This window comes from Desmodus rotundus, chromosome 1 (genome assembly GCF_022682495.2).
Source record: "Desmodus rotundus isolate HL8 chromosome 1, HLdesRot8A.1, whole genome shotgun sequence".
Taxonomy (NCBI): Eukaryota; Metazoa; Chordata; class Mammalia; order Chiroptera; family Phyllostomidae; genus Desmodus; species Desmodus rotundus.
In genome coordinates, this window is record NC_071387.1 from 167,046,713 (window position 1) to 167,071,033 (window position 24,321).

The 24,321-nt window shown below is 44.5% G+C and overlaps 1 protein-coding gene across 6 annotated transcripts in view; it reads right to left on the reverse strand.

Annotated features, from left to right (window-relative positions):
- Positions 1 to 24,321, reverse strand: part of ARHGEF28 (Rho guanine nucleotide exchange factor 28) — a 278,654-nt gene that overhangs the window by 126,805 nt on the left and 127,528 nt on the right. For 5 of the 6 annotated variants that reach the window (XM_045197847.2, XM_024563496.3, XM_053912640.2 and 2 more), the window contains 5 exons: positions 22,626 to 22,809; positions 19,973 to 20,153; positions 16,484 to 16,556; positions 6,024 to 6,076; positions 5,381 to 5,438 (listed from right to left, as the gene is read on the reverse strand). In XM_045197847.2, coding sequence (XP_045053782.2) covers positions 5,381 to 5,438; positions 6,024 to 6,076; positions 16,484 to 16,556; positions 19,973 to 20,153; positions 22,626 to 22,809 — 549 coding nt within the window. The remainder of the gene's footprint in view (positions 1 to 5,380; positions 5,439 to 6,023; positions 6,077 to 16,483; positions 16,557 to 19,972; positions 20,154 to 22,625; positions 22,810 to 24,321) is intronic. The other variant, XM_045197846.2, reaches the window with a different exon arrangement.

The window sequence follows — 24,321 nt, forward strand, 5'->3', positions numbered from 1 at the left end:
ATTTACCTTTCTCTGACTAGCTTATTAATTTAGCATAATAATCTCCAGGCCCATCCATGCTGTTGCAAAAGGTAAGATTTCCTTCTTTTTTAACAGCTGAGTCACACTCCATTGTGTAAGTGTATCACAGCTTTTTTATCCACTCACCGACTGATGGGCACTTGGCCCAGCCCCTTGATTTCAAAACCAAATCACTGGTAAGCTTTGGCTTGTGTTAGAAAAATGACCACCCCTTCCCACTCCCCCAACAAATGAAAAAAAGAGGGAATCCACAGACACTTCTGTAGCTTGGGATATAGAGAGACATCTGCCAAAAATTAGACTTTAAAGCCTGTTTTTCAGAAGGGTAGGAGCTTTGCCAAGGTTCCCTCTCCCTTTTTCACTTTTTTTTTTAATGTTTCATGCAACATCCTTGAGATCTCAACATAGACACATGTGTTATCAAATAATAGCCAATAGAGGGCCAGCTCCTAGATCTTTTGATTCCACACTTAAGATCTTTTTGGGCACCATAGCAAAACTGTTCACAAACAACTTAAAAACAGTGTTGTATAAGCTTTTACAGCTTAATAGCATTAATTCCATTTCAAAACTTTTAGTAAACACGAGAAGAAAGGAAACAGTAGCCTAATTAAGACTATTGACTGCACTTCTCCACCCAGCTCACCACTGAAATCCACGGGCCTGGAGCTCCCAGATAGGTCCATAAATGGAGATCTGGGAGAAAGTTTGTACTACACCCAACATTCTGTGCTAGAGAGGCTGTTCCTTAGCGTCTTCCAGCCATTTCCTTCCAACTTCCCTTTGCTGAAATTTTCCTAAGCTTCCTGTGCAGGCCCTTTGTTTCTCCTTCTTGGTCTAGAGTTACGGAAGGTCTGTGTCACGTAGGGTGAGCAATCCGAAGCACCTCACTTCCTAATGTTTGTTTCTGTCTGTTTCTGCTTCCTTCTCTTCCCATTGGTCTGGACACGGTTCAGGGTATCAAGTCAGGTTTCCTTCCACATCACACTTTGGTTAATCTGTCTCCCTTGTGCCCATCCTCCCAATGCCAGCACCACTGAGAGGCTTTCTTTTTCTTGTATCTCATAAAAGTAACAAACAACAATAACAATGAAGTGACCCAAAGTGTTAGAGAATAACTGGGTTTGAGCCTCAGCATGTACTAATAACCAGGCCACTCCATAAAATCAAGTAATATATATTATTTTAAAAAGGGGGTGGTTGTGGCCCATAAATATTAAATATACTTCTTGGAAGACTCTATGACATTTTCCCTTTCTTCTTAGAAAAGTAATTCATGTTTTTGATAGAAACATATACAGACTCATTTTAAGCTACCTTCTGAAATGGATCATACTTACAGTATATAATGTTTAATGGATAAAGCAGGACACAAAATTCTATTGCTTACGTGATCAAAACTATATAAACAATAGATGCATAGGGTAAAACACTGAAAAGAAATATACCAAATTTTAATAGTAGCTGCTTTGGAGGGGGAAAATTATAGGGATATTTTTCTTTTTTTTTCTTAGTTATTCTAAAACTTCTGATTTTTCTACTATGAGCATTTATTACTTCTATAATTTAAAAAAGTTATTTTTTTCCCCACAAATCTATTTAGCAAGGTATTATGTTTAAAAATCTGCTCTGGCATTTGTGCCAAGCCCACTGTCTGCCAGCCAAACCTAGGACAGCAGATACAGCACTGCCTCGTGCCCAGAGTCTCAGGGAATTGGGACCTCCCAAGCAAAAAGGATGATGTTAACCAATGCGACAACCACCCTCTAGCGTCCCTCCCTACCTCCTTTCCATCCTCCCCCCATGAGGAAAGTTAAAGCATGCTCACAGGCCTTGGCCAGGGAGCTCAACTGGTTAGAGTGTCATCCCAATACACCACGGTTGTGGGTTCGATTTCCCGTCAGGGCCCCAGGGCACATACAAGAATCAATCAATGAATGCATGAAGGAACAGAACAACAAATCGATGCACCTCTCTCTCTTCCTTCCCTCCCCCTTTCTTTCTCCTTTCCTCTCTCTCTAAAATCAATCAATCAATTAAAACTTTGAAAAAAATATGCTCACACAGTTCTTGCTTTAATAAGTCCATTTCACATCCAGATAGTAATACAATATACAGTTTTAGCCAAGTAAGTTTCAAATAATCTTTAGTCCAGTGCAGCCATGGCTGATAAATTATTACAAGAAAATCAGCCTCAGTATGAGTGTCACTAAATCTGGCTGTCACGCACAACCTTGCTCACACTCTTGAACGTCACCTGACGAGAGAGCAGGAGCACCTTCCAGGAGCTTCTGTAATTCACCTGAGATACCAGCACTCTTGTTTCACAGTCCTCGGCATGCACTTAACTTTTCATTGGACACTCTAATTTCTAACAAGGCACATGGTTTTATTTTTTCAGATTCAACTTTTTAAAATTAGAGTTTGCAAGAGAGCAACAAATCAAGCCACTCACAGCTTTGTTGATCTGGTGATTGTTCAGGCATCTTGGTTTGCACTCGGGATTCCAACAGGGCAGCCGAAGCTCAGCCATCCCACTGCATTCCCACAGGTGTCCACTCGTTCCGGCCAGGTGTTCACTTCCCTTCTCCCAGGCACAGCCTTTGCTGCTGCCCACTACCAAGCTTCTATTTTTAAATGGTATTTCATCCCCTCTACTTCCATACTTCTATCGGGGACTAAATGGACCCTGCACCAAATGGACCCTTCCTTCCTTCTCAATTTCTGTCTTGCTCCATTTCACCTACCTTCTCTTTTTCCATTTCCTCCAAATGCTTTGTCCTCTCCTCCCATGCTACCTGCCGAGAATGTGAAGGAATCATACACTGAGGAGTCCCATTCTTCACTGTGACAGCAACGGAATCATATACCAGCCCTTCGACTGATATTCACCCTTTCAGCAAAACACCAGGCCCTTACAGCACCCACAGTGAGTGGGGCCATGACCCCTGACTCACCATAAAAGTACTGTAGCCTTATTATCACTACCCAGTGAGGTGGGTGGGGGCACTGGCTTGGATGAGCTTACTAAATGTTACCCACCTGAGACATTAGCCCTCCAACCAACGTTTTTGGTGTATAAACTAATGGCCAGTATGATTCCTGATGCTTTGATGGGTTAACAAAAAACAATATAAAGTTAACTTTCAGTGCAATAAATGAAGTGAAATTTAAAAGTCAATTCCTCAGTCACGCTAGTCACACATCACACATTCTGTAAACATATGTGGCTATTGGAGACCATATTGAACAGTACAGATATGGAACATGCTCATCATCACAGAAAGTTCTATTGAAACAGCACTGATGTAGTTTCTGAGATCACACCAAACTCACATCACACCATCTTTAACAAGTCAGCAAAGATATATACCTTGACCCCACATGTATCAGCCTTTCCCTAGAGACTGAGCAGAATATAAGCACTTATAAAAGAACAAAACAGTTTGGAAATGGCCTTGTGGAAAAGTCATTTTCAGCTGCAGACTCCACCTTATCACCTGACTCTTGCTCACTGCGTGTTGCCCCTTTCTGTGTCTCAGAAGTTTCTTTTAAAATCCATTATCATTTTCTTTGCATAAAGTCAAGTGACTTTCATTAGTCCAAAAAACGTTCAAGTTAACAAAAAAGCAAATGTTAGCACAAGGAACCATCATTCGCAGCCCTTTCATAAACCCCTGGATTAACATCATACACGGTTGTCTCTCTCAAATCCTTCATTACAGTTCTCCTCAGGCACAATGATGTTACCGACAAAACGCTTGGATCAGGTCAGGCTACTACAGTATCCTTAACACGTGTCTTCTGTACCCAGCAAATATACCAGTTTGAGAATGAAGTGAGTATTTAAAGCTTAAAATTAAAATAATTCTGGCATTTCATAGTTTTAACACCCCACACTCCTCCCCCACCAGCACTTCATCTTAGTAAACATTCTTCAGAGCTAACATTCCTGGGAGCATGATGCAATTTATGGAAGAGGCATCCTCTACACGTGAGCAAGGGCTGTTCTCCCAGCTCTGGTGGCCGCAAGACTCATCCACACGGAGATGCTGGCTTTCATTTCTCTTTCCCCTTCCCTCTTCCTCTTACCTCATATAGTAGAAATATTAAAGGTGTACATATTGCTAGGTATGGCCTAAGTTTCTGTTCCAATTTCAGTAGCACCTCACACAAGGAGCTCCAGCAAATCACTGCTGGCTTGTGGCCAACTATCAGCAGCACAGCCAACCACCCCCCAAGAGTGCTTCCTCCTCACCCAGCTTCATTCTCCAAGATTTCCCAATTGTTGGAACTGCTCTGTCCAGTGCCTGCCAAACGTGTCTATAACACGCCACTGGCTGCTAGGCTCTGCAGGCCCACCCAGTGCTGTTCCTTAACACACCCTGGGCATTGTTTCGGTTTTCCTGGATTTCCCATCAGCCTGAGCACTTTGCTGTCACTGCCACCGCCACCTCACCCTCTGCAGCTCCTAAGACCGCTCTGCCCTCGTGCTTTCCAGGTATGTGAACTGCCTCAGGTTTGCTGAGCCTGCAGAAACCAACTAGGAAAGTTTGTGCTTCTCTGCTCTCCCCTTCGTCCAGAGGCCTTCACAAACCCTCCGGGTACCCAGCTGAGCTCAAACCCAACCGCTTCACCAGTCTCTAACTCCAAAGAGGAGTCTGAGGTCTAAATTAGCCAAAGAATTAGAAAGTGTCTGGGGAAGAGATTTGGGGAGGTGTCCTCAGGCAGTTGTGAACAAGAATGCATGTGAGCAGATGAACATTTCCAGGCCCGTGGGGAGAACTACCTTCACCTTGCCCAGGGAGCACTGGGCTCCTCTGAAGAATGAAGGACACTCCCATCACAGCCACGCCCCAGGACAAGCACCTGGCCTTTCCCTGAGGCCAGGGCATAAGATCCTAGAGGCTCAGCTCCAAAGGGTCCCACTGGGTATCAATATGGGATAGCAGTAAGCTTGAGGATTCCAGGGCCAGGTGGAAAAAAGTTAGGAGTCTCAGTTCCACCACCCACTCTCCACAGGTGGAGTGGCTTCACTCAACGCTGGCAGTGCCGCTTCCCAGGAATAACGAGGTAACGTACGAGAAGCCAGAGCTGGCTCCGGGTAACATTGCTCAGGAAACGCTTTCATCGCCTTGTTTCAGTTGTTTTGCTTTCTAGATTATAAAGGGAGATTCAACCCCTGGTCATAGTATTATACGAGATGCGGCGAAGAAAATTTATCTGAGTGGGTTTTAAGAAACACACAAGGCTCCCAGGATGGAAGACTTTCTTTCTACAATATGTTTTCGTCTTGTCCTCTGTATTCCTGGGACTGTGATACCCCACGGGTGCAAGGGAAGCAAGGGTTGGGACCTACCCGACTCTAGGCTGGCCTGGTCTTCACGTTCATCCTGCTGACCCAGACTTTTCGCACTCTGGAAAAAATAAAGTCAGGTTGTGGGGTTTTTTTTTTAATTACTATGTGCCACTTTAATGTTTTGTTATTTTTGTAAACTAGAAAAACAACCTCAGAGAACATCAGTAAAGACACGTTACACGTATCACCATGCAGGAACAGGAAACTAGTCTTGTCCTTAATTGACATTATTGAAAGCCTAACAATAAGCGAAGCCTCTGTCCCAAGCTGCAACATGACTGCAAGCTATCCACAGGCTATTTTATCCTCGGAGGATCTCTCCCAGGCTACTCGAGCAATCCCATTATCGGCAAGCGTCTGTGGTTATCAATCCCAACGTACAAATTTATTTTGGAAAATGTATTAAGTCATCTTGCATATAAAATTTCAACCTAGAAAGACAGCTATGTATGGTCATAGACAATAGAGATAGAAAATTCAGTGAGGAAAACTCAATTTCAAGTTATTTGGAATGTGACTTGGGGCACATCCTTGGGGTTTTTTGGTTTAAAAAATTTTTTATTACCGCTAGATCTTCACATCTACTTCAACTCTGGAGAGACGTACAGAGAAGAAATGGCGAGGAGAGCATGGAATCCATTACCTTTCCATCCTCCTGTTCAGGTGGTGATCTGCTGGACACCAAATTCTTAATCTCTGCAAAAGGAATAATTTTCATCAGGATCTGCTGATAGAAACTTTGCTTTAAAAAAAATAAAAGGAGGAGAAAAAAAAGAGAAAGTAGATGATGCCTACAAATGAATTTCCCAGGAGCTGTCTGCATGGAGCTGGGTTTTTAGATTAAGCTTCTTAAAAATCAGCTCTCCGCAGAACACAGTATCTCATAACCTTACTGCCCACCCTCCGGTATTATTATTATTCATTATTATGCGTGTGGACAGAGATGTAAACAGGTCCGGGAGCTCTCACAGGAAATCCTGAGGGAAAAAAATGATCGTTAAGTAAATAAATGCCCTTGATTCAGGAGGAAGGCTGCTCACCAACAGAAGGCTCTTCAACATAGCACAGATTCTACGGACGTGACTTGTACCCACCTGAGGAAATCCCGCACATCTATTCCTCAAATACCAAAGATTTCCTGTTCCAAAAGAGCGTCATTCATTCTGGGGGAGGTCTGGCCTTCCCTCGGGCACGGATGGAAGCCAGGGACTTCAGCACAGCCTTTAGACTCCCACCTCGGGCAGTGGCAGGCTCAGCACTGACAAGCAGCAGGCATGCCGGGTGCCCACACTCTGAATAAAGTCTTTCCTGGAAATATCAGGGCTCAGGATGTTCTGCAATGTACAGGAAGGTTCACTTAAGGGGTATTTTTCTCTGTGCCTTGGCTGATTGGTTCTCTTCCCAAACACTCAGTTGCCAGTAAACAAGAGCCACTGCTGTTAAATAACCACCAATGGCGGGCTTGGGCCCCGGGAAAGTAAAAGGGTTGGAGACAGTCCTAGCAAGGGCAGACAGCTAAGAATCTGTGGCCTGAATCTGTGTTAACAAGCAACATTGTGGGCCCCAAGGCTCTGCACTGGGCCCCTCAGCTCCCCTGCCCCCGTGGCCCTGCTTGAAGCTGATTCTTGGGAAACCACGCTTGTTTTCCCAGCAGGTGCATTAACTACAAGTTCTTTACTTCACTTTGCCACGGCTGTTAAGTCACCTGAGGCCTCAAACCTCCAAGTGGATTTTTCAAGCTCTTCTCACTACCTGGCCACAATGTCAGGAGTTCTCATCCATGTTTCTGCTCAGAAGAGGTATACGGGGTTCATTTATACTTTGAGGCAAGGATGGAGTGGGGAAGTCAACTTCCTCACAGGAATGATGTTTTTAAAAAACTACGTAACAAAAACTTTGAATTTGCTTTATATCAAGTAATAAGATATTACACTCCACAATAGTGTACTTATATTGAGTTTATACTAGCTTTACAAGGAAAAATGAAAAAGGAATAGCTTCGATGTTCTGTGGTCATGTCAACTGACCTTAACAGGGAATAGGACAAAGCCGTGGCTGAGGAACAGCAGCCCCAGCAGCTTTTGTTCCCACCATCCCTGCCTACCCTTCAATGCACACCCCCCACATGGCCTCCAGGTGGCAGCAGAGTAACATCTGCAGGGCAGCATAATCGGCAATGTGCCTACTGGGCCAACTTGACCCTTCCAAAGCCTGCTGTTTAAGCGCCTAAGTCCAAAGCTTTTCACCCCACTGCACAGATGCAGAAAGTTGATGTGAAGCACCTACTATGTGTATCATATTATATTAACATAGTCGGGGGTTTATTAACAATTGGGAAGTGGGAAAGATACCCCCAATGTGTTAAAAAGAAGGGGAAGGTAACCAGAACCAAAGTTTCAACAGACACATCTGCACAGACATCAAGAGTCACATGCATTTTCATTCTGTCCATTACAGAACATTCTTTTAAAGCCATTTCAGACCTGATGTTCTTAAATTATGATGCTTCTATGTTTCTAAAGAATTCTATACCTATATTAGTGGTTCAGAAGAAGAGAACATAGTTTATTCAAGATCACTGATGAAGAAGGCTATATACTATGGCAATCCAGCTTGTGGTAACAAAGAATGTGGTATTCCCAGTAGCACCTTCACACTCCAGCTTCCTGCCTCTCCCAGAAAGCTCATCTTTGTACATTGCCAGAATACGGTTTCCGTATAATGCAATTTTGTTGCATTTTCAAACAAACCATATTAAAACAGACAAGTCTTCATAAAATTTGTACTCCATCATTTAAAAGATTAACTTACAAAGTTATAACACCTTTATCCTAAAATCATTAAGATATTTGTGACAGCGTGTAAACACAGGAAAATACTGTATCTTTAATTGGTATAGGTTTATACAGAACTACATCTTAGAGCTTTCAAAGAATTTGGCACTCATTCTACTGGGGTTTAATTAAATTGCTCCAGGAGAGTTTCTGCTAAATTACTAGGATCCTTTTACACTCACCCACTGTACCACCAACTGCACCCTGCAATCCAACCACTCATTGCCATAGCAACCTTCGGCAGATAATGCTATCAGTACCTCCAGGCTATTCTGTTTTAAAGACCTATTAATCTGGCCTTCAAGGCCCACCCAGAAGTAAGGATTACCCCCTCTAAATCAGACTTATCAACTTCATAAACATACTTTTTATTGCCAAACTACGATATAATGGAACAAGAAATAATCTGTAATAATCATGTTTACCAGAGACACTGCAGCAGAGAACAGGGTTTTCAAAACAGGGTTAAGTAGCTGTGAGATTAATTTCAGTGTCTTAAGAAACAGATCAGCCTAATAGACCTCAACTCTGTCTCCTTCTGGAAAATGGGGCCACAGAGGCTAGACTCAAGCAAAAAAAACCCAAACTGACATTGAAAATATATAATGTGCAGTATTTTCCTTTAACTACCATTTGCTGTGCCATCTGACTCCACCCCAGAAAGGAGGCAAGAAGAATCATGATCAGAGCCAGCCAGACAACTACTGCCATTTCATCCGTACCCTCAGGTTCAGCTGTCCATGATCAAGTGCACCATTGGGTTAGACTTGCAGCATCAGAAGCACAACGGGAAACAAAGGCCACACTGGGCTTGCTCCACCCACTCCACACATGCCCAGAGAAGCCCTGAGGCTGGTTCATAGTCTTTTGAACCCTTTTCTCCCAACAGACTGTGAGTTCTAGAAAAGCTCGATTCTGGTCCAAGTCGATTCTGGTTCAACACCTGAATCCCCAGTGCCAAGCAGAGTGCCCAGCCCATTACAGGTACTGAATAAATGCTTCCGTCCTCCACCTGGATCTGATGGCCTCAAACAGCTAAAGAGATGTGGTAGATCATTAGGCAAGCTGGGGGTAAGCCAGGGAAGGGAAAGTTGAATGACGACTTTGAACACTGCCAATGCCACCAGCACTATGTTATCACGCTTCTGCACGGCCAGAATGATCAGACAGATGAACGCCTTTCTCCTTGCTTCTCCCCACCCCTCCGCCTCTGAGACCAGATCCCCCTCCTCCCTAGTTGTGCACTGGCGTTTCACTTATAATGACTTCACTTGCATGTATCACTTCACTGTTTCAGCCTAGTGTGCACATCTGACTCACAACTGCCAGAAGATCAAAATGGTGAAAGGAACACATTTGAGAAACTAGTAGCACTCTTAAGAGGCTACCACAACACTCTGACCTTCTATTTCAGTTTCCCAAATGATATTTTTCCCTAGAAGTGGGATACTAGCAAGAATAAATATGGACTGGGGAAAACAATGACTCACTCACCTATAGAGACATCGGTGTGAGCCCTGTCAGTCCACAAGCCCCAACATTGCATTTGCCTCCACAAGCTGACCCAGGCCCCCCAGAGCTACAGTATCTGCAGCCCCGGAGGGCGTGTCAAGGTGAGGGAAGAAACCCCTGCCCTCCGGCAACTCGAACACCTGTCCCTTTACAATACAACTTTTGTACTTGTACTCTGCCTTCTTTCAGAAAGGATTTAAAATATCTTTCAGAAATACTGTTTTTTAAAAAATTATTTGTGACATGTTTGAGCCAAAAACATAATTGTTTAAGAAAATTTGAAAAAGGCTTCAAAAAAGTAATCAATAAAACCACTGTGAATATTCTAGTATCTACTCCTTCCTCCCCATACAATATTTTTGTCAGAGATTTATTGAGGTATAATTCAATACCATATTACTCACCCACTTAAAGGGTATGATTCAATGATTTTTAATATACGTGAAGTTGTGCAATCATCACCACAATCAATTCCGGAACATGTTTATCACCTCAGCTTGAAACCTCATTCCCATGAGCACCCACTCCTCAGCCACCCCACTCCCACCCCAGTCCTAGGCAACTACTAGTCTAGGTTCTACCTTAAGGGATTTGCTGATCTGGACATTTTATATAAATGGAATCATACAATATGTGGTTCTTTGTAACTGGTCTCTTTCACGCAGCACGATGTTTCCAAGGTTCATTCCTGTTGTGAAGTATCAGTGGTTCATTCCTTGTTGCCAAACACGACTCTGTTTTATGCACACGCCACACTGTGCACATCCCTTCCTCAGCTGATGGGCATTTGGGTTCTTTCCACTTTTTGGCAGGTTCATGCTTCCATGAACATTTACATATACGTTTTTATGGGGATGTTTGTTTTCATTTGTCTTGAGTATATATCTAGGAATGTAATGAAAGAATTTATTCATGGAGAAAAAATAGATACCCTCAGCCCCAAAATTTGGTTTCAACTAAGCGGAAGCTCTAAATCATTATATTTCAAATTGAGGTCAGGGCACAATCTTCCTAATTTACTCAAGTCCTTGAATAAAATGAGGCAAGTCATCTTTCAAAGAAAAACAAGATTCAGCTTTGTCTTGGGAACACTTTTATGTCCCTTGACTTGACCCTGAGATCCTACATATATTCCTGAGAAAAAATCCTTTGCTATATTTTCAGCTAATTTCTATTATATCAGACTCCTTCGTTGATGTGCTTATTACTTAATGCCTGTCCCTCCCACTGAGCCCACACATCTGACGCAGCTGGGACATCAGGTGTGAACAGAAACCGTTGCCTCTAGGTGAGCTCTGAGGAATCTCCTCCGATTCTTCCCAAATCAAACTATGATTGTTTAATTCTGTGATAAACTGGGGGCGACAAGAAGGAGAATTTTTCTTTTTTTGTGTGAGAAAATGCTAGTATCATTAAAGTAACATAGGAAATGAGCATCCTATCAGCTTGACATCCTATTTTTGTCCTTGGTGAAACTTTTTTTTCCTGTGGACAGTAGGACAAAGTGGGTTGGCAAAGTCATTCTCTAGAGAAAGTGCAGGGAAGGCTGAGCTGCTTTGTACAATGGAAAAAACAAACACACACCACTTCCCAGAGCTGAGTATGATTCGTAATTATCTTGAAATTGTCAAAATCCCTGACTCCTCAGTGAATGGCACTGCTAGAGTCCTCGGATGGACATTCCTTACGAGGGTTAAGATCAGGGCTGAGCACCCAACGGAGTAACCCCCCCGCAGAACAGCCTTCCTAGTGCTGTCCTAAGTCCCCACCACCTCAGGTCCCAGCCACCGTGGTGTGAAGAATCTACGTTTCGAAAAGACCTCACAACCATATTTTAACAGTTCCAAAAAGGCATCGAGTTAGAGTATTTAAGATGAAAAGTTCTGGAAAGGAAATTTTGCACAGAAAAAAAGCCCTCTTGTTTTCCCAATAATATCTAACAGGAGATTGAATAAAGTACACCACGCAACTTCCTCTTGACATTTCGCTCACTCGGAGCAACAGGGAAGCGATGCAGCCCTGTCTAGAGAATGTTCAAGCAACCAAGATGTTCACCTTGTCACTGCAACGCAAAGAGCTGTGTCCTGCTGTCTGTCCTAACCCACACGTAATCACCACTAACTCCGCCCAGATCACATGATATCGCTTGCACCCATAATAACGACAGCTAGTCAACCAGGTGTCAGATACTGGTCGAGGCGCTCTATCCTTACTTTCTCACTTAAGCCTTACTATGAAGGAAGTATCACATGACAGTCCTGCGCCACCATTTTCTACAAAAGAAAACACAGCCAGGCCACTCGCCCAATGCTCAGTCCGCGGCAGAGCTGCGGGTCCTCGCTCAGCCGGTCCCCGGCAGAGCTCAGGTTTTCAGCAGCCTGCTCGCTGCCGGTGTGTGTCACAGAGAGGTGTCTGTGCCTGTGGGTCACAAATCTCCCGTCATAAGAACTTTACGAGACGGGCCAGCCAGGTGGCAAGGAGCTCATTTCAAGGCAACAATTTTAATTTTGCACTTTCCCATCTCGCAAATGCCAGAGAGATCCCTAGATCAGCAGCGCCAAGACTAACTAGGGAAATATCCTGTTACATGAGGGTGGTGAGCATTCTACAGTTCACTGAGTTCTGACTGCCTGGGCAAGCTGTGTCACCTCAGGCAAGTTATGTGACCTCTCGGTGCAGCCACTTCCTCATGCATACAATGGGACAACTTGATTCTGACTCCGAGAAATACCCCTCTCCACAGACACGAAGGTACGAACTTCGCTCAGCCCCAAAGCTGAAGCCCCTGCAGGTAGAGCAGTGCCTGGCAATCAACAAATGTTTGCATGAAATTAACTGACAGTCAACTCCTTGAAATCAGGGTATTTTCTCTTTGCCTTTTCGGTTGCTGGTATATCACCAGCACCTAGACCAGTGTCTGGCACAAAGTGGGCACTCAGTAAATGTTTGTTGAATGAATAAGTAAAGGAGCCTAAGGACTCCCATCTGTCTGCCTGGATTGTGTCTTGAGTTTGGATCCACGACCTCTCCCACTTTCCACAAGGTTCGTGGGGAGGAAACCCCTCGGGCCTGCATGCAGCTGCCGCCTCAGCCCTGAAGGAAATGGCTTTGCCCTCTCTCCCTTTTGTGACTGGCAACTCCTGTTCCAATCACAACTCCATTTTCCTTGTAATGAAAATGTGGAAGATAATTAATGGGGAGAAACTAATGAAGTAGGAAGCTGGTGACACAGAAGTTCAGGCATTTACATAGTGGTCAGTGGTGTTGCAATGGTTCTCCTTGTTTTATGGCCCCATAAACTCCAGGCGGACCACAGCTTCCCAAAGAACACACACAAAAGTGTGTGCGGCAAGGCAGGGGTGATCTGAAAATTCACGAGGACCACGAGTCGGCCCCTGCTTCTGTCCCAGTGTGAGCACCACTATACTAAGGGATGGAGGGAACCCAGGTGACCATGGAAAAGGAGGAAAAAGGTCTGGAAAGGACAGGATCAGTAAAAATGAGGAAGAGCAGTATTTCTAAAGTACCTCAACAGACCACTTCCATGAGATGCTGAGAACTGTGAAAAAGAGATCCTCAGGTTTCTTGAACGCAAGATTTACTAGAAGCTACAAAACATTAAATGCATTCTCCGTTTCCAACATGGGGGGTTCATATACAGCCTTTTCTACTTATCTGGCCAAAGAGCCCTTATTTTTCAGAACATCTTCCAAGATTGGTGATCTGTATAGTGCTCATTGGAAATCCTAGAGTAGGATAATAAGGCCCAAAATAAGGACAAAAAAAGCAAGGACAAAATACGTTGGGGGATTAACAAATAGTAATAGTTAGTTTATTCATCTGAGCACGTTAAAAATGAGATGACTTTGGGCCATTTAACTCATTTGTTATAACTTCCCATCATTCTGGAAGTACAGGTACAATCGTAAAATTATAGAAACATAATTGGTTCATAGAGAGTAATAAAACCATTTATCACACTAACAAGAACAGCACAGTAAATTTCCGACTAAAGTTGTTATAGTTTTTTAATCAATGGCAGCTACTGCCACAGCTTAGATCAAGCATCCCCCTCTTTCCACGGCTGCAGGAGGAACAGGAAAACACAAGCTAGTAGATGTCAAAGGGAAAGCTTGCTTTTGGAGTTTAAAGGAAAAGAAAAGCAAGCTCTCACCCTCAGAAGGTTTTGTTCTTCCAGTGAGTCAACCCCAGGGTTATGCAGGGACAGAAACTAATCCAGTACTTTCACTGTAGTTGAATACTGCCCTCTGCTGGAACGTGCACACAGCTTCTAATGTCCAACAAGCACACGTGAATAAAAGCATTGCCTAGATCTATAAAGTGCATGCATTATTTGGAGTTAGAGGATTTGAGTTTCTGTCCAAATTATTTTGCTTATTGGTTGAGGGACTTCAGTCCAACTAGCAGCCAGGTGCATTAACTTGACTGTCCCCTAGGCCCATTGAACTCAACCTGTTTAAAACTGAGTATGGTTTTTGTCATGATCCTGCTTCCCGTAAGGGCTGTCCCACCCAGGGACACACCGGGAATCGCCTCTTCGCCCACCTGACATACCACACCTTCAGGACAGAACCCATCCGTCCCCACCTCCCCAGACTCATTACTCTGCTCTGAAGCAGACCCCTTCTGCATTACTTCCAGCAGCGTCCCGGCCCCACCGGTCATTCTCCACACTCTCACAGTGACCTTCCTAAAACAATAATCTAGCCTTATTCACTTCAAGCAGCTCCCCAGAGCCATCAGGGTGGGTTCCAGTGCCTTGCCAGCTTGTCTTCCTGCCCCGATCTCAAATTGTTAGCCCCGTAAGGGCAAAAGCTTAGACTTTAAGTACACATTTAGACTTCACTTTGTTCTAAATTAGTTTGAACGTGTATTACAGGGGAACAAAAAGATATAAGACATTAAATAAAAATCAGAAGTTGATTTAAAAAATAAACACAGGAAAAGCACAGGTGAAGGCTTACGAAATAAAGGCAATGCAAAAATGCATTCAGCAGCACCCTACACATTTGCAATTGGCTGGCCAGAAATTTAGCTCCAACTTTTTATCAGCCAACTAGACGTAAGAAACCTGATCAGTTCTAGTTACAGCAGTACAGCAAGCCAAATGCTCAGAAGCAGCTAGCATTCCTCACATGAGACCAGAAGAGGTTTTCCCTCCCGGTCTTCACCACCTCCTTGGGCAGGCAGGGCAGGCTGCAGCTCCCTCAGTGCAGCCAGCACATCGCTCACAGGAGAGAACAGTGGGGGTGTCCCCACAGGGGCCCAGGCACGTGTGCCTTGGGTGGAAAGCTCAGCTGGTCACTTCACCCAGGACTGTGTGCAATGTGGGGGGTCCGCTCAGACTTTCAACAACTCACCACAAATCTTCCTTCTCCAGGAGGACTTTTGAAAAAACACAGGGACAAAGAGTTTAAGAGTTTATACTACCTGTTGCTAACTGCAAGGAGAGTCAAATGTATTAACCAGCTGTCCACAATTGGTGGCTTAGGGACAAAGATCCAGTCCTATTGTTTCTCCCAATCCCAGTGTCCAGCATGGTGGCTTTCGACCATCGGACTGTTGTCCCTTCACATCAACAGACCATGTGTGATGCCCCCTCCACTCCCCGGGATTTACAGAGCTAAGGCACCCTACCTCTAAATACATATAACCCTGTCCTCACACTTCCAAAAATAAAAACAATACTCAAATGGATAAAGCAAAAGGAAACTGATAAAAGATAATATGTATTTCAATGTATAAAACCTTTGTCAAACTACCCTAGAAGCCACGATGTCAGATTCTTGGCACTACTGTGTTTTAGAAAATAAAAACAAACAAAACTCAGAATCCATTCCATACAACAACTACAGGACCCTTTGAGGACAGAGGTGAGAATGCTCCCCAGGACCAAACTTGTGTTTATTGCCAGGACTCACTGACAGCTCAGACTCATCTGTGTCTGTGAAGAGGAAACAACCTGAGCTGAAGCCAACAGCGCACACCCAGATAATCTGCTGGGCTGGGAAAACTGAGAGAGTACTGAGTCCCGGCAAGTGAGTTGGCTGTTATGTGCGAGTGCGGCATCAGCATGACTCCCTGTGTTGTGACGTGGAACAGAACGGTGACAATGTGTTACAAAAATTGTACCTCCTGTCAGGACTCCCACGTCCAGCAGATTTGTACCTTCAGGCTCTGAAGCTCCCTCAGGACTGAGAACCACTGCGCAGGCCTCTACAGACCATCCCACAGCCCGCCCCTCCCCTTTCCTCTACAGGCCAGGGGTGTCCCCACAACCCTCGAGACAACAAAAGCACTCTCACCACCTCCATCTTCTTGCGGACCCACCAGGCCAGCACAGAGTAGGCCTGAGTTTCACCACAGTGGTGAAACAAACCAAAGAGCGAGAGAGTGAAGAAGGACTGAATGGGATGAAGAAATTGAACTTGAAACCGAGGGGAATAATCTGTGTCAGGAGAGAGCCCTGGAGACCAGGAGCCAGGCAGGACCTGGCCCAGGGCCTGGCCAAGAGCACTCAGTGAATGCTAATCCAATAATCCAAAAAAACAGAAAGTGGAAAACACAGATTATTTCACCTGACGGAGTCGGAGGACCCATGTTGTGTCCCCCACCCCTGATCTTGCTTCTGATCCCCTTTGTTCAGGCTCTGCTTCACCCACGTACTTCAGCCCCAGAGCGCTCGAGAGTCCTGTGCACTCTCTAGGTTCCCCGAGTGGTGAAGGGGCACTCATACCTGCTTCAGGTTCTGCTGCACTGGAGGGCATATCTGGTCTTTCCTCTGGCCTGGTTTCTTGCTCTTCAAGAGTCTAAAGAAGCATGAAAAAAAATCACTGAATACCATTTGAGACTTCAAATATGCAACAGATGAAAACCGTACTCAAGGACCTCAGAGCTGGGGCAGGCCAGAAGTATGGCCTGGGGAAGTCGGGAAAGGCAGGCGGCACCCGAGGAAGATGGTGAGAGATGTTGGGGGAACCTGAAGGCAAGGGCCAAAACCTTCCCTGAAAGTAATCCTCTACTGCAGGGGGTCCCCAACCCCCTGTTAGGAACCGGGCCCTGACTGAAGCTCACCTGAGCTCTCCACCTCCCATCTCCTCCACCCTGACCCCTTCCCCTCCCCCCCGCCCCGGCCCACTGTCTTCTAGGAAGCCATTCCCTGGTGCCCAAAAGGTTGGGGACCACTGCCCATTGCTCTGCTGCTTCCACAGCTCACTACAACATTCTCAGGAACGAGATACATGAACCAAAGAAGGGAGACAGAGAAGAAAAAATGTTAAAACCAGAAAGAAGAACCACTGTTTTATGCATCTGTGTACCTAGACCAACCCCACCCACACCCCAAGACACAAGGATCTCGGGGGCCCACAGTGGGGTAGGACCCCACACCTGGAGGACCCAGGAGGAGCATGGGCCTTGGCTGCAAGCTGACACGTGCAGGTGCAGGTTGTCCCTGGCTGAGACTGAGTTTGTGAGCCTCGGAGAGAAGCCGCCCTCTTTGGAGCCCTCTGTGTATTTTCTTTTCAAATGGATTTCCCACAGCCAGTGAAATGTGAAGAAAAGCAGAATTATGTGCTAATGAGTCAAATGGTAAAACAGCCCAAGATTGCATCAGCACATGTTCCAGACCGAACACATGGGCAATCTCGGGCAGCAACCCGGCAACCGACAGAGACACCTGAATCCCCCTGGGCATGTGATTAAGCTCAGCGTATCAAGAACTAAATTCTCAGCATTCTGATTAACGATAAACTGCTATAGGGAGAGAACTGAAATATGATTAAAAGATATAGCTAAGGTTTGGCCAGTTTGGATATGTAGCACCAGCCTGTCACCGTTTAACATGCAATAATCATTCTAAATGATCAGTCCACCAGTGGCAGCTATAACAGAACGTTATGACATGAATCCTTTACAACTCTGAACAAGTATGGCTCTGAACAGGGTCGCCTGAATGGCCCCTGGATGTGCTAAAGCAAACTTAGATTTCTGCAGTGTGGTTCTATTGTCGTTCTAGAAGGCTGCAGATAACTGGGCAATGCCCAGACCCTCAGGCTGAAGATGCCCCCTAACACTGAGGATATAATGTCGTCCACTGGCAATGAAGCAGTTCCTCAGACCAAGTCAGGTATCAAAACAGGCTTTTAGACAGCTAAGATTTAATAAAATGGGGATACTGTATTACAATATATAATCTGGTATTTTTTACTCCAAACTGCAAAGCTTTAGTGTGGACAACCTATATACACAATCCACATCTGCTTACATTTAAAATAACCAAGTAAGAATTTAAATTCAGTAATACCATCAACACATTTTGTCAAGCAGGTAAGAACTGATCCCTTTGGACGTCCTAAAGAATCTCAGCCGTGTTCCCTTTCTGTCTCCCCACCCCCCACAGCCATGCGACCAGGGGTGGAAAGAAAAAGGGACGTGCTAACACCTGGCACAGAAGGCCATTCCACCTCAACTGATCTTCTATCGATGTTTTACCATAAACAAATTTTCTCAGTGTTTTTCGAGACATGAAAATCTCCAAGTAACTGAAAAGCAATTTCTATTGGTTTTTGTTATTGTTTAAGTCTACTACAAAAGATTATTGATGCATCTACATTTACTCCTTCTAAATCTTCCCAAGGGGAGCAGTGTTATCTCGAACATGTTATGAGAAATCACAAATCCAAACTAAGAAGTCGGAGGATCTGATCATGGAAAGTTTAGTAATTTTTGCCATACCCAGAGCTCGCTCCATGCTTCTCAGGAGTCTCATCACCAGGTGCGGTGCTGTGGACTGAGAGCCCCTTCTATGGACACACATGTTGGGGAGCTCTGCCCCGACGGGCCTGTGTGGAGCAGAGGGCACCCTGAGCGATGCTGCCCCAAGGCCAACCCTCCGCACAGCCAGAATAGCCACATCTGGGGGCCTGGGTGAGAAGCCACAGGGGTGGCTGAAGGCTTAGTATCTTTTTGTTTTTTTCCCATTTTCCCATTGCTTTTAGAGAGAGAAGAGGGGACAGAGAGAAACATCAATGTAAGGAAGAAGCATCGACTTGTTGCTCCCAGACGCATCCAGACCTGAGATTGTTGGCACCCAGACCAGGACCTGCAACCGGGTATGGGCCCTGAGCTAGAATCGAACCCTCAGTCTTTCTGTTATGGGACGATGCCCCAACCCCTGAACCACACCAGCCAGGGAAGTCTTCATATCTTTAACTGGCAAATATCCTTAGGCAAAACGAGGAAACATACGCCAGAAAATTATACAGTAAATTCCCCAAAACCCAACAAAAGGAGGTAGTGGTTCATACTCTGAAGAGTATGTTTCATTCTAGTTGTTTAAATAAAACCCTATATAGAATAAGCCAACAATAATCTTTATTTTATATATAGTGTTTGGGGCTAAATCTTTAATGCTATGAAGCAAACATTTTACACAAACTGTGATAAATAATAATATCAGTTTCCCAACTGCGTGCTATGTGGGGTCTACAGAGCCATAGAGCTGGTGCCTTATTAACAGCCGCGCTGGAGGACCGGCACCACGGGGTCTGGTGAGTGAGCCCACGGCACCCTGAGCACTCTCAACTAGGCTGACTCAGCCCTTTCACTCAAAATAACATGGTGCTTAATAATAGTTAAAAGATGTAAATATTCTTTACGTTCTTCTCGATTCCACAGCAAACAGAAATAATGAGGATGAAACCTTTCAAACCCTGAGATGGCATGCTGTGGCAGCACTCAACGCTGGTGCTGGGCCCTGGAGGGAGGAGAGGAAACTTCGCAAAAAGGAACAGGTTGCAAGTGACCAGGCCCCGTTCCAGAAGAATCTCCACACTGGGACGGCGCTTGACTACATCTGAGCTGTGAGAAGCCCACACGTAGATATTAGACACGTGAAATAATCCCACATGCAACTGCTTTAGATAAGAATTACCATGTCATCAATACACGAACAGAAAATATCCAATGTTAGAATTTTAAAACCTAACACTGGCAAGGCTGGCTCATAAAAAGTGAAAGAAGTAAGCATATTATATAAATCACTATTTTCTACTACCAAAATATTACATAATAATCCTCATTCTACGGTGTGACAGTTTCCAATTCTGTGGCCCCCAAGCTTCGATTACAAAGACACTGTCCCTCAAACAAGGAGAGCGCTGCCCTCACTCCCCAGGCGTGTGCTAGTGTGTGCTAGTGTGCGCTAGAACAACGGGGCACAAACCTTGACGAGAAAGGCTCTATCCCAAAAGTACTTCCTGAAGAGTTTAATATCTGCCTCCAGCAAATGCTCGGCCGTGTGGTTCAGCGTCAGGGTCAGCGTTTCTGGCGTGTGAATGTACTGCAGGAAGGCATCTTCGCTGAGCTGCACTCGGGAGAAGCCTGGGGAACGTCTGCCCTGGAACCTGAACCGTCACAAATCAAAACCCATGCACAGCTTCGGAAACACCAGCCCCAGAGTCCCAGTACCCTCCTTGCCCCTGATAATCCAACTGGCAGAACAATCCCCAAAAGCCACCTTCTGACAATAAGATCACGTAAACAGGTTCTAATAAAGCCGTCTTTCTTTTTCCACCTACAGAAGACAGCAACTGAAAAGCCATTCACACAATTATGTATGTTAAAGATTTATACAAATAATGAAATAGTACTGACTTTGAAATCTAGTTCTTTACCTCAGTATTTTGTTCTCCTTTCAATCTGAAACGATGCCTCTCCCTTTAATGGGGCCACACGTAGCAGAACAAATTAGCCGGCAGCCACCAGTTTATTAGGTGATTACAGTGGAAAACAGACACAATCTCCAGGGAACGTGGCAACATGGCACGGTTTGGATGTCACAAACAAGTGAGATACTCAGAACACACTGGCTGGCTACAGTAAATCATTTTCTCATGCAAATTAAAACCTGTGTAAATTTGATCGTGTTATATTCTTGAATGCACTCATAAATAAAGGAGCAACATTCCCAAACTCGATTCTTGAATATCAGCTCATTTGCTGTTCTATTTTGGCTAAGAACAATCACACATTTAGTAGCTACATGTAGGCTTCATGGCAATGTTATGGAGGGCACAGAAGGTCGTGCAATAAATACAGTGGAGAAGCCTCGGGAGGAAAACGTGAGCGGCTCCCAGACGACAGCCCGCCTCAGCACACTGCCACATCCCAACAGCTTGCTCCCGGGGTCCTCACTGCTCAGAACTCGCGCTCTGCCTCCTCGCTCTTCAGCCAAGACCTCATTTTGTTAATGGACACTTGCTCTACAAGAACACAGTGCACTTCCAATCAAATAAATGTTATCTCCATCACAGGAAGTGACCAAAAGGGGTCTTCATAAAGGGCACTTATACTCTAAGATTTGGGGCATCTTCCTAAGCTCTTGACACTAATTATTGGCAGGGACTCCAGGATCTTCCAGGAAACAACTTCTTATTCCAATGAGCAGCCCCTGAGGCAAATGGACTCTAAGCCTGAGCAATCCGATCATCGCTATTAATTGAGAAAAGCCCTAAATTTCGCTTATAGTCTACTTCTAATCCCATCCATAAATGGATTTATTAGCTGTGCAAACTTTTAAAACACATAATATCCCCTGGTCTTGTACGGAGCAGACAGAGAAAAGGCACAACAGATGAAGAAGTCGGCCTCCCGGGATCTCAGTGTAACGATGACTAAGTCAAAGGAAGTAGTCCTGCCTTCCCCTTTTAGCCAAGAAAGTAGGGTCATGTCAGAGTAAAAAAAGGGGGGCGCAATTCTCTATGGATGGGCTCTTTCCTTGGTTGGTGACCAAATGAGGGAGAAAAAAACCCCAGAAAGCTGAACTACTCCAATGCCCACGTATGTATCATACAACCAGAAATTAATGACATGGAGTTCCATGGGCCAAATGAGAAAAACCAGCCCACTAATACTAGAATAATTCTAACCACATTTAATATTTATGTAGCATTTTGTGATTTTAAACTACTCTCCCATTTATCTGGGGTTTTTACCACATGTTAAGTGAAGAAAATTACCATATATGAATCCCCCTTCTATAACTTGAGTGACAGACCTAAAACCACTCTAAGTAACAAACAGTGCCTTCATTTTCCTTCAAAAGTGTGGATATCTTCGTCAACATAGATAACTTAATACTTGACAATTTATTTCTTTTAAATTATTTCACTAGATCCTGATAACCATCCATGGGCTCTCTAGTATGTTACGGTTTGTCTGTTACTCATTGATTCAACAGTGAATATTATGCTTTGTTCTTTCAGTAAATAGTATGTGCTGAACACTGCGGTGGGTAAAACAGAAATGGTTTCAGCCCTCAGGTGATTTAGGAGGGAGACATATATGAATTAGATAATCATTATATACATAAAATTCTAAGTTATGGTTATTATAGTGAATAATTTCAATCACCTTAATCACAATTACTATTGTGAATTAATAATCATAAAAGACCATAACACAAAAGGCCCCTCTGAAGAAGAGACATTTAGGCTAAAACCTGAAAGATAAGTAGGGGTTGGGTGTTATTATTCATTATAGCTCCCTATGAAGACTTTTGAGACTTTAACTCCCTCTCCTGCATGAAATATTAATGCCAAATATATCTGAATATCTGTGTGTGTACTATACACATATATACACACATACATATATAGATATATACACGTATATGTCTATACCCACACACACATATATAGGCATATACACATATATGTCTATGTATACACATATATATATGTACCTTACACATGAGTACTAATGGTAAAACATAAACCAATATTAGCTTGTGGTTTGGTTGTTTCAATTTTTCCATCATGTTGGGCAAACTTTATAAAAACAGATTAAGAAAGAAACTACCAAGTAGCCAAACTCACTTTGTGATGTCTTCAACCAGCTTGGAGTGTCCACCATTTAAAGCTAAGTCAACTGGCGTGGCACCCTCTTCATTGGGTAAAGCCAAGGCCTGAACTCCCCCCGGGAGACACACGAGGAACTGGGACAGCTTCGGCAGGCCCCATCTCACAGCCAGGTGTAGGAGAGACTCTCTGTGAAGAGGCGCTGAAATGAAGACAAACATGGATGAGTCCCTCTATTTACAAATTTTGTCTCATACATTTCATCAGAGACCATGTATCACACGCAATAAGAATGCTAGAGCTGGAAGGCACCCTCATAAGCCTCTAATCCAAACGGCCCACTTTACAGATGTGGAGAGGTCAGTGATTTATCCAAGGTCAGGTAGCCGGTAGGTGCTGAGGGCAAGTCCGTTCATTGCTGGCACAATGTTCTTCCCACACTCTGCAGTACATGTGTGCATCACTTACACCCCTGGAGTAAAGTCACGCAGGGAAAACAAGCGCTAGGAGCAGACCACCCTGTGTGAACAGACGCTGCCGGGGGCACGGTGCTACTCCAGCCGGGCAGGCTCTCAGAGGCAACGCTGGAAACAGCCTCCGTTTCCGCCCTTTGTCCTTGGAGGTGCTGTCTCCTGATGAGAAACTGGGACAGGAATGGGCTTCAGGTGTCCAGAAGACTGGAGACTATGGTTCCCCTCGAACGCCATCCATCTGTTAGGTCTGTGTGATGATTTCAGTGTTGCCAAAGCCACCCCAGCTCCTGGTTGGTCTGCATGTCCTGGTTTCGTTATGGTGTTTGCTGCTCTATATTATGGTTGTTTCCTAATTGTATCATCTTACAGGTTAAGGGGGTCCTTGGAGTTCTGTATTCCTAACATTCAGCATCCTATTTGGCAAACGGAAGTCATTAGGTATTTGTGGATATGAATGGCAATTGACCGTCAAAATCTCAATCCTGTGTGCGTGTTTAAATTGCGTGATTTGTATAGAGTTCATACACCTGCTTTTCTACTGCAGTGACATGGGGCCTGGAACACAGGTGGCCTATGATAAACATTATGTTGGAAATTTAAAAGAATAAATTTGCCTACATTTTTTTAAAAAACTAGGCCCGTGAACTCCATAGACATCAAGACACACCTTCAAACAAGCATAATCTTAACAAACTAAAGATGAAAATGCTGACACTCCTGACCTGTTGGAAGAAGCAGGCTGTAACACTCTGAGTTAGGCATACACTACAGGCAAGCAACGCCGTTGGCTGCGTTTGGAACAGGAGAGGTCCAGATAGCCCTGCGTCTCACTGGGTGGCAGGCCTGAGAGGCAGGGGCTGGTCTGTCTTTTCTCCTAGCACAGTGCCTGACATGTCTTCTGTGCTCTATAAATATTTGCTTATTGAATGAATGAATAAATGACCAATGGCTCTTTCCCTGGTGAGCACCCGTGGGAGTTAGCTTTTAGTAACTATAGCAATTTGGATCCACAGCTGCTACTTGGAGCATCTCTCATTCTTAGTTCTGCCTGTGATACCTCTTGACTAAACTCCGACCACAAAATACGCACTCCCGCACGCCACTTAGACATGGAGGACAAAAACCACCTACTTCTCCACAGTGCTGGCTGTCCACATTCCGTGATCTTACTATCCCACTGTCTGCAGTAGTATAACTTTACAATTTCGTTTACTTACCCAGGCGAATGACTGACTGTCCAC